Source organism: Rhinatrema bivittatum, chromosome 2 (genome assembly GCF_901001135.1).
Source record: "Rhinatrema bivittatum chromosome 2, aRhiBiv1.1, whole genome shotgun sequence".
Classification (NCBI taxonomy): Eukaryota; Metazoa; Chordata; class Amphibia; order Gymnophiona; family Rhinatrematidae; genus Rhinatrema; species Rhinatrema bivittatum.
Window position 1 is genome coordinate 326513546 of NC_042616.1, and position 10363 is coordinate 326523908.

General features: G+C 44.7%; 1 protein-coding gene across 5 annotated transcripts in view; it reads left to right on the top strand.

Annotated features, from left to right (window-relative positions):
- DPY19L1 (dpy-19 like C-mannosyltransferase 1) overlaps positions 1-9540 on the top strand; it is a 414496-nt gene extending 404956 nt beyond the window's left edge. For all 5 annotated transcript variants that reach the window (XM_029589768.1, XM_029589772.1, XM_029589771.1 and 2 more), the window contains one exon: positions 6663-9540. In XM_029589768.1, coding sequence (XP_029445628.1) covers positions 6663-6822 — 160 coding nt within the window. In that variant the 3' untranslated portion in view covers positions 6823-9540. The remainder of the gene's footprint in view (positions 1-6662) is intronic.
- The last annotated feature ends 823 nt before the right edge of the window (positions 9541-10363 follow it).

Genomic DNA, 10363 nt, shown 5'->3' on the forward strand with positions numbered 1-10363 from the left:
ACTTCTTGCTTACCACTAGGGATGTGAATCGTGTGATCGATCATCTTAACGATCGATTTTGGCTGGGGGGGGGGGAGGGAAATCTGATAGTCATGTTTTGGTTTTTTTAAAAATCGTTAAAAATCGTAAATCGGGGGAGGGCGGGAAAACCGGCACACCAAAGCAACCCTAAAACCCACCCCGACCCTTTAAAACAAATCCCCCACCCTCCCGAACCCCCCCAAAATGTTTTAAATTACCTGGGGTCCAGTGGGGGGGTCCCGGCGCGATCTCCCGCTCTCGGGCCACGGCTGTGTTAATAGAAATGGCACCGGTGGCCCTTTGCCCTTACCATATGACAGGGCAAAGGTAGCGCCAGCGCCATTTTGGTTCCTGACACCCGACATCACGAGTGCAGGAGATCGCTCCCGGACCCCCGCTGCACCCCCAGGGACTTTTGGCCAGCTTGGGGGGGCCTCCTGACCCCCACAAGACTATGTCATACGGGTCGTATGACATGTGAGGGCAAAGGTAGCGCCGGCGCCATTTTGAATATTGGCAATACGGCGCGAGTGCAGGAGGTCGCTCTCGGACCCCCGCTGGACTTTTGGCAAGTCTTGTGGGGGTCAGGAGGCCCCCCCAAGCTGGCCAAAAGTCCCTGGGGGTCCAGCGGGGGTCCGGGAGCGATCTCCTGCACTCGTGACGTCGGGTGTCAGGAAACAAAATGGCGCCGGCACTACCTTTGCCCTGTCATATGGCAAAGGGCCACCGGCGCCATTTCTATTAATGCAGCCGTGGCCCGAGAGCGAGAGATCGCGCCGGGACCCCCCCACTGGACCCCAGGTAATTTAAAACATTTTGGGGGGGTTCGGGAGGGTGGGGGATTTGTTTTAAAGGGTCGGGGTGGGTTTTAGGGTTGTTTTGGTGTGCCGGTTTTCCCGCCCTCCCCCGATTTACGATTTTTTGATGATAAATCGGGGGAATTGTTATTGTATCGCGGCTCTAACGATTTTTGACGATTTAAAATATATCTGACGATTGTTTTAAATCGTCAAAAAATGATTCACATCCCTACTTACCACAGCCCAGTCATAACACTGATATTGTATTTTTTATCTGTACCTGATAAGATCTATTGTTAAGATAGGATATGAACCATTTGTTTTGTTTTGTAATCCAATTTCCTCCAGTCTTTTCAATAGTATGTTATGGTTTACTTGTCAAATGCTGCTGACAGATCCAGTAGTATCATGATGTAGTGTTTTCCGCTATCAAATCCGCTGTATGGCATCCGTTCCCTGGTGTCTCCCATCCTTCTTTGCCCCTAGCTTTCTGCCCCAGCCTTTCAGCAGTATTTGTGTTAAAAATCCTTTGGTAGGATCGCCCCACCCCTGTGCGCTCGTGAAGAAGGCCAAACCTGCCAGCTGTTTAACCACCATGCCCCTTGACAAGCCTGTCTCTTTTGCCCATGCAATATATGCCACTAACAGTTCCTCTGCCACCGGTCCCGTCTCCCAGCCTTGCTGGTTTAGGAATGCTCGTACTCTCCCATATCCCCTGCAGTACACATCCCATGTGGCGGGAGCCAATGATCTCCGTAACAAGTCTATGGTGGTTGGAGACCAATTGCCCATAAGCGGTCCGGAACCGGAGTCCCCACCTCTTCTGCGTTGGGTACCTGTTTGTGAAATAAAGACCATTTAGCACATGATAATGAATCCGTAATGCCTTTGTTGATCCCAGGGATGTGCTGCGCTTTTATCATTGTGTTTATGCGCAAACTACTCAGAACTATTTGCCTTAAGAGGTTCGCTACCTTGGGGCATTTTTTCTGTCTGTTTGTTTATGACTTATACCATGGCTTGATTGTCGCTCCAGAAAACGATATGTTTGTTTTGTAATCTTTTTTTCATATGACCAGCGCCACCCAAATTGGGAATAATTCAAGGAATGTTATGTTTCGCGTTAACCCTTCTTCAGCCCATGATAACGGCCATTGTGCCGCGGCCCATGCACCTTGGCAATAGACGCCAAATCCCCAGCCTCACGAAGCGTCCAATTGTATATCCAAGTCACGACTTGATACCGGGGGTTCTTGACATATGGATATGCCGCTGTAGTCTCTCAAGAAGATTTCCCAAATTGCTAGATCCTCCTTTATTGGCTTTGATATCCTGATGAAGTGATGTTGCTTACGTATGATGCTGTCATGGCCGCTAGTCTTCACAAGAAAATTTTGCCCATTCTGCACGTGAAATTGAATACGCCTAGCAATGACTGGTGAGAATGCCTTTTGGCAATGCTGCACTTCATTTTCCCGTGGGAGAACTCCCGTTCCCTGTCTTCTTCGTGCACTTGGTCGCTGGGTATGGCACGGAACAGATCAAGCATATGTGTTTGAATTTCTACTCCTTAATTGTGCAAGACGCCTTGTTGTATCTCCAGCACGCGCTGCTTGATGTGCTTACTGGCCCTGAATAGGCTGCTCCTGATGCCGCCTGCCTTGCTGCAGTTTGACTCTGTCCGCCCGTGTTGCTCACTTTATTGGTCATCTGTTTCAGCCATAGGTTCACGTCTGGTGTTCCCCACGACATCTGACCATTCTCCTCCAGTCTATCGCAGAAGCGCTCATCATAGTTCAGCCAGGCCCATCCTTTGTAGGCCCGCTAAGCTTCCAGAATAGTGTCCCCAAATATAAGCATTGGTCCGCACTGTGAAGGGTCGTCCTTTATGATCACACTCATCATGCGGAAATATGCTCTGATCCAATTCACGATATTGCGCAATATTTTTTTGTTGTTCTCCAGCAGAGGATCGCCGTTCTTGTTCCTCTTCTTATCTCACAGCCCTCTCCATCCTTCCATTAGTCTGCAAATGTCAATGTATTTTCTTCTTTATCCTCTTTCGCAGTATCCTTGGGACGCTTTCCCAAAGTGGTATGCCCTGAGCCGTAGACAATGTCGAGGCTGCTCTCTGTAATACTGTTGTCTGGTTCATACCATTATCCTCTGCACTGTCTGAATCAGTGGACATACTGCTTTCGCTGGAATTGGAGCTGTTCCTTCTTTTGCGCTTTCCTTTTCCCCTTCTTTTTAACTCCTGCGCTGCTACAGTACCCGTGGGAGACCGAGGGGGGGGAGGAACTTGCGTAGACAACTCACCCCTACTTGTCTCCTGTCTTGCGTCTGCTGCTCCGTCGTCTTGGGAATGATCGTCTAGTGCCGTCGTCTTCGCTGACCCCATCTCCAGTGTGTGTATGGTTGGTTCCTGTTCTTTCTGGGGGGCATGTCCGGGATGTTCCATCTTTCATTGCTCTCTGTGCGGGCCTGTGGATCGCCAAGACTGTTCGCAGCTGGGCTTTCCTATCCCGTCTGGAGTCCTCCTAGGCTGGGGCGTGGCTCTTGCTGCCCTGGCCAGAAACCCCAAAGGTACATCGGATAAGGGAATCCTCCCAGGAAGAACATAATAACATAAGAAAATGCCATACTGGGTCAGACCAAGGGTCCATCAAGCCCAGCATCCTGTTTCCAATAATGGCCAATCCAGGCCATAAGAACCTGGCAAGTACCCAAAAACTATTCCATGTTACCATTGCTAATGGCAGTGGCTATTCTCTAAGTGAACTTAGCAGGTAATGGACTTCTCCTCCAAGAACTTATCCAATCCTTTTTTAAACACAGCTATACTAACTGCACTGACCACATCCTCTGGTAACAAATTCCAGAGTTTAATTGTGCGTTGAGTAAAAAAAAACTTTCTCCGATTAGTTTTAAATGTGCCCCATGCTAACTTCATGGAGTGCCCCCTAGTCTTTCTACTATCCGAAAGAGTAAATAACCGATACACATCTACCCGTTCTAGACCTCTCATGATTTTAAACACCTCTATCATATCCCCCCTCAGTCATTTCTTCTCCAAGCCTAAAAGTCCTAACCTCTTTAGTCTTTCCTCGTAGGGAAGTTGTTCCATTCCCCTTATCATTTTGGTAGCCCTTCTCTGTACCTTCTCCATCGCAATTATATCTTTTTTCAGATGCGGTGACCAGAATTGTACACAGTATTCAAGGTGCGGTCTCACCATGGAGCGATACAGAGGCATTATGACATTTTCCGTTTTATTCACCATTCCCTTTCTAATAATTCCCAACATTCTGTTTGCTTTTTTGACTGCTGCAGCACACTGAACCGACAATTTCAATGTGTTATCCACTATGACACCTAGATCTCTTTCTTGGGTTGTAGCACCTAATATGGAACCCAACATTGTGTAATTATAGCATGGGTTATTTTTCCCTATATGCATCACCTTACACTTATCCACATTAAATTTCATCTGCCATTTGGATGCCCAATTTTCCAGTCTCACAAGGTCATAGGGTCCATTGTGGGAAGGCCCCATAACCCGGAGCGTTACCTAGGGTCTTGCTATTTGGATTGGTGTTGTTCTGTGGCATCCAAGGGGCGAGGCCCCATGGTGGGGGGAACCCTGAGTAAGGAGGGCACATGCCGTGTTGCTGCTCCAAATTCCTCGGCGTCACGCTTACGGATCCATGTGCTTTGATGTGCTTGGGTTGTCCCCCCTTTGTGTCTCCCGGCTCGTGCGTTGTACATTCGGCGTGTCTTCTGACCCCTGCGTCTGTGGTTGTTGCCCGGCGGGAGTCGCTGGTGGGGGGGTCCCCTCTGGGGCAGGTTCCCATGTCTGTCTCTGCTGTGGGGTGGGGGGGGGCACGGATGAAAGGGTTGTGTCCCTCTGCTGTCCTGTCTCCTGCTGGGGTGGGGGTCCTTTCTTGGGTGTTTGATTTCGTCGGCCCTTTTATTCCCCTGGCTCAGGAACCCCTTGGGGATCCACCTTTCTGCTGCTCCCATGTTCGAGATCTGGGTTCCCGTCCCATCTTAATTACCGCAGGTATGGTTACTCACTGTGTCTTCTTCTGTATCCGAGACCGGATGCTCTGTCCACGCTTCGCTGGATTCCTCTTCTTGTCTTGCAACCGTAAGCTGGCTGAGGTGGTCCGCTGTGGGAGGGCATCGACTGGTCCTCCTGTTGTCTGTAGTCTTGTGGTAAGGCCCAGATGGAGCTCCTATGCCTCAGGTCCTGGGCCAGGTAGAGTTGTTTCTTGTCTTTTAAAGATTTTATATTTATTTATTTTTTTAATCCCCGATGTTGGGAAGGTTGAGGCTGCTTGTGCAGCCACGTGGGCCACCACGCGGTCGTCGAGGATGAGGGGGGGGAGGGAGACGTCTGTGCTCTTCCTTACCTCAGGCTGCCTCGTTGCTGTTTTAAATATTTTTTTTTTCCTCTGGGGTTTCTGCCATGATGATCGGGCTGCTTTGTCTTTAAAATTTTTGCTCCGGTCCGCGCTGAATCCTTAGTGTGCTGCGCTGCAGTCAGCTCTCCCAAAGCTGATTTCGAAGCAAAATGGCCGGCTTCAACGTGGCCCTGGCCCTTTATTCCCCGGCTGACGTGTCATCGGCCTGCAACGGCCTATGCTGATGACGTTGGTTGCCGGAGCGCCCCAAAATGGGTGGGCGCTCATTGGTGCGCCAATGACGCCACCGCCAGAACATCCCCGAAGGGCGGGTCTCGGCCCGCGATGTCATCAGTGCAAGCCGTGTGCCGTCGACTCGCCCCCAATGACATCCCCTGCCGTCGCAGGCCAGGGTCTTTCCCCCCGACCCCAGGTAATCTGTGGGCTCCGATTATTCGGTGTGGGCTCCGATTATTCGGGCCCACCTATTACTATCTAAACAATGTATCAAGAAGCAACAGTAACTTTGGACAAGCAATTTTGTGGAGGGTTTTCATTCTGTAGCCCTCTTTCTACAGGAGAGGTGGCAGGGTCTGGTTTTTTTGTTTGTTTGTTTGTTTTTCAGTTAAATGCTTTGCTGCAACCTTCAGCTTACAACTCCCCATATGTCGTGGCTAATTTATTCTTGCTTGTAAATGAATAAAACAAGTAAACACAGCAAAATGAATTAGCTCTGCTTAATACCTGCCCACCTCCTTGGAGAGTCAACTACCTAGCTAAAGCTAAGCTCTCCAATCAACTGAGGCACTTGCAAGGCAGCCCCGTGTGTGAGAACTCCCGTGCATGCTCAGTAGAGCAAAAACTCTGAGCTAGGAGAGCAGGATCCATTCAGTGCCATTGGATGACCTCCCCCAGATATCATGACTAATTCATCCTGCTGTCTGTGGAAAACCCCATTTACGATAAGCGAACTTCCTGTACTGGTGGGGATATGATAAAAAGGAAGAAAGTTTGATTTTTCACTGTTTGTATTTTAAAGAATTATTTGAATAAATAAAAGCTGTGACCATTTTGTCCACCAAATTAAGGACTATGCGTTTTGTGTGCAGTTCCTTTTCATTAAGAGTATTAAGTGTAAAAAGGTAGGAGGGAAGAGTACTGGGGCTCAACAAGTAAATATGATGCATTCTTATATGTTAACTTTTTTTATTTCTGCTCTTGGAAAGAGTAAAGCCATTGAATTATAAGGAACTGAATCACATGATTCAGGGACTGACTGCCTTTCTAAGAGTTTCATTCTCGCAGTGAGTGTGAGCTAGGAATGTATTCATTTATTCTACATGTTAAGGTAGATTATCATTTGCCACAAATGTTACTGAAACTTATTTCACTAGTTTGTGTTAGTAATTGTTTTCTTGTTTAAATATATTTCCAGGCCTGGCTGCAGTATGCCTGAGATTTGGGATGTGGAGGATCCTGTTAATGCTGGAAAAACTCCATTGTGTGCCCTCATGGCAAAGGAATCAAGGCCTTACTTCAGCACGGTTTTCCAGAACAGTGTTTACAAAGTCTTGAAAGTTATGCGGGAACAATAATTTTTGTGGGTAGAGTACAAAAACAGAAAATTTGTCAAAAACTGCAAGTTGTATAGTATTCATTGGTCAGAGTACTTTAAGGCTCTTTTAACTGCAATCAGGAAAGATCTCTTAATGTTTTATATTTTAAAATATTGTAATAGAGAATTTTTTTTGTTCTCGGAGCTGGCTAATAAGCAGTTGTATGTTTACATATTGGAATGGTATTTTAAAAATACGCCTGTCCAAAAAGTGACTTTAGAAAGAAAGTAATACTCTTGAAATCTATTAAATTTTGGAGCTACATTCTAAGTTCTTTTTATGTCTTACTGGTAGTGTGAAATTTCCAACCACAGGTTCTGATGTAACAGAGTATAGAGGAGAACAAGTGGCAGCTGTAGATCATCAGTAATATGGAGTGAAGGCAATCTAAAGCTTATCAAGTCTGTTAGAACTCAGCTCACACTTGCCATTAATTTTAGAAATGTTTTGGCCATTTCAGAGCATCTTTTTTTTTTTTTTGTTTGTTTGTTCTTTTGCTTATACTCAGAAATTACCACTTTGCTGCGTTATTTTATAATGGATATTGTATTCAGTTTGTCTTGAACCATTATATTTAACCTACATTTCAGTTTGCACCCAAATGTGTATAATAATTTTTAAAAAAATAGTGGGTGGCCAGTAATTTTGAAATGCTTTGTACTCTGTTTTACATATTTAAAGGGTTGTTTTTTTTCAACATTTTCTTCAAGTGCTTAATTTTGTATTCCTGTATGTCTGAGACAGGCAATGCATATCTATTTTATGTGCAGGAGCACTTCATATATTAAAAGTGACTGTCTTCCAAACCAAAGTGTTCTTAAAAATGTAGAAGCTCTCTCAGTTTAGGTGCTTCACACTGTGCATGCGTGGAAGCCATACTTTAATTTTAATGAAACATTATTTATATTGAACTAGAAAAGGTATACTTGTAACCAATGAATACCGGTATTATTTCATTCCTTTTTCTAATATTGTGCTAGTGATACATTTTATAGCATTCTCTTCTACAAGGAAAATAGAACAGATAGAAAAGTAAAACCCATTCTAGGAACACAGTAAAACTTTTTTTGAACAAAATATAAATGTTTATTATGTTTGCCAACAGGCATTTTTTATATTATTTTGCTTTTTGTGTTTAATTATACAGTTTTATGAACATGAACAAATAGGGTTTATATTGGTATATCCAGTGTGTGGTTCAGGAGCCACACATTGTGTTTCAGGGTCCTGAATGTGTGTCTTACATTACAGAATTTTATAAAAGTACCAAATAAAATAGTATGAGAATAAAATATATTTTAAGTGGGGCAAATGTATTTAGAATTGTGGTTCCTTCAGGCTCCCTTAAAGTAGTCTTTTTAGTGGGAAAAAGTTGAGTATCACTGTCAAACCCTATTGTGCTTAAAAATACTATACAAGGGCTGTATTCCAGACACATCAAAATGCTGAAGCAATTATGATATATCATACAAACTTTCGTTATTCCCATTAGATTAGGTCATATTTGTGGAGTTAAATAATCTGCTTGTCATTCAGTGCTAGAATTTTCAAGAAAGCTATCTTTCAGGCAGTTTTTCCTATGGCGCCCCATTCACAGTGCTGCTGCACAAAGAATCAGAGTTTGGATCCCTTGTTCCATGGGCAAGGGCATGCTCAGGGAGGGGGAGGGAAGAAGATGTTTGCTGCTGCTGTGCAATGAATAGTGCTGAGATTGCACCTTAGAGGTTTGGTCCCTTTCCTGCCTTCTGGCTAATGAGAATTCCTGGAGCTGTTTGGGGAGGAGGCAGTGGAAGAGATGACCAAAAAAGAAAGGGGAAGAAAAAAAAAAGATACAGTGAACTTCAATAAATTCTCCAAAGAATCCCCAAATAAGCATGCTATCAAAAAAAGAAAATATCAAGATAAAGGTAACATTATGAAGTCAGCGACCATAAAAATTGTTTACAGAAAATTAGATAGCCCTCCTGCAAACATCCTTAAAATGCAGCCTCACCTTTTTCATGTCCCTTTTTGTTGTGATTTACTGTAGATGTGGCCATGATAGCACTGATAGAAATCCTAACTACGGTAGTACATACCGGCCTCGAACAGTGAACTCTTTGTATAAAATGTTAATAAATATATGTTATAAACCACTTAGAGGTAACCGAGGAGAACAGTCACAAGAAGCCTCATGTGTATTCTTAAAGGAGCCTGTATTTCTGTTGAACTAGAAAATTCTCAATACTAGGGATCTGTGGTAACATGGTGACATACCAGTTTTGTTGTAACTGTATATACTGCCAAGGCAGCATGTAACGCAGATACAAATTCTGTACTATTGAAATATGCATGTTTTACTATTCTAAAATGGTAGGCAGATGTAAATGTTTTATAGATTCTCAGCTGAAAAATAGGTTATGAAGCCTTGCCAGTATTTCATGAGTCTCAAGTATTATATTTTATTTTCTGTTTCAGCAAATGAAATGTATATTAGCATTTTACAAAATAAAATGCATTTTTTTGTCCTAATAAGATGGACCCAAAGAATTATGTTGGTCTTCCGTCTTGAGAGTTACAAAGTTAAAACTGTGTGGGGGGAAAAATGACAGCAAAAGCAGAGAAAGACAGTCTGTATAAAAAGTGATGTCAAACAACTATTTCTATGGTGTTATATTTCCTTTTGCATATTAAAATAAATGATTAAACAAAAAAGCATTTTTTTCTTGCACAAATGTACTTTTTTTTGAGCATATTATATTGCACACCACTCAAAGAACAGGTCATTTGTAGGCACCTACAGGAAATGTGGTTTACACTCTGCTATTTGGGCCAGATTTTCAAAGGGTTCCGTGCACCGGGCCTATTTTAAAAAGGCCTGGCGACGTGCGTAAAGCCCAGGGACGCGTGTAAGTCCCAGGGCTTTACTAAAGGGGCGGTCCGGGGGCGGGGCCAGAGGCCTCCGACAGAGTGGCCATTGCCGCTGTGTCAGAGGATCGCGTGCCGGCACGCGCAACTTGCGCCTGGCCGGAGGCAGAGCAAAAGGTAGGATAAACATTTTAGGGGGGTTAGAGTAGGGCTAGGGGGGGGAAAGGTTAGGGGAAAGGGTGGGAAGGTTAGGTTAGGGGGGAGGGAACGGAGGAAGGCAGCGCAACTCAGCGTTCACAAGGAGCACAATTGTGCGCCCCCTTGCACACGCCGACCCCAGATTTTATAACATGTGCACGTCTGCGCACGCATGTTATAAAATCGGGCGTGCACGTGCATGCACCAGGTAGTACACGCACATGTACGCCTCACACGCTTCTTTTAAAATCTACCCCTTTATGAATTGGATATTTGTTGGGGAAAAGAGATTTTGAATGGGAGTAGGAGGTATGGCCCTTTTGGGGGCATGGGATGTATGGATGCATGTAAGGGGATGTTGATTAGCCAATGTGGGAAGAAGTGGCGTGAAAGGTGCCATCCTTTTTTACTTGCTCCAGGTTTTTTTCCTCCAGTGTGTCAATATTCTGCAGCCTGTAACTGCCTGCCATAGTAA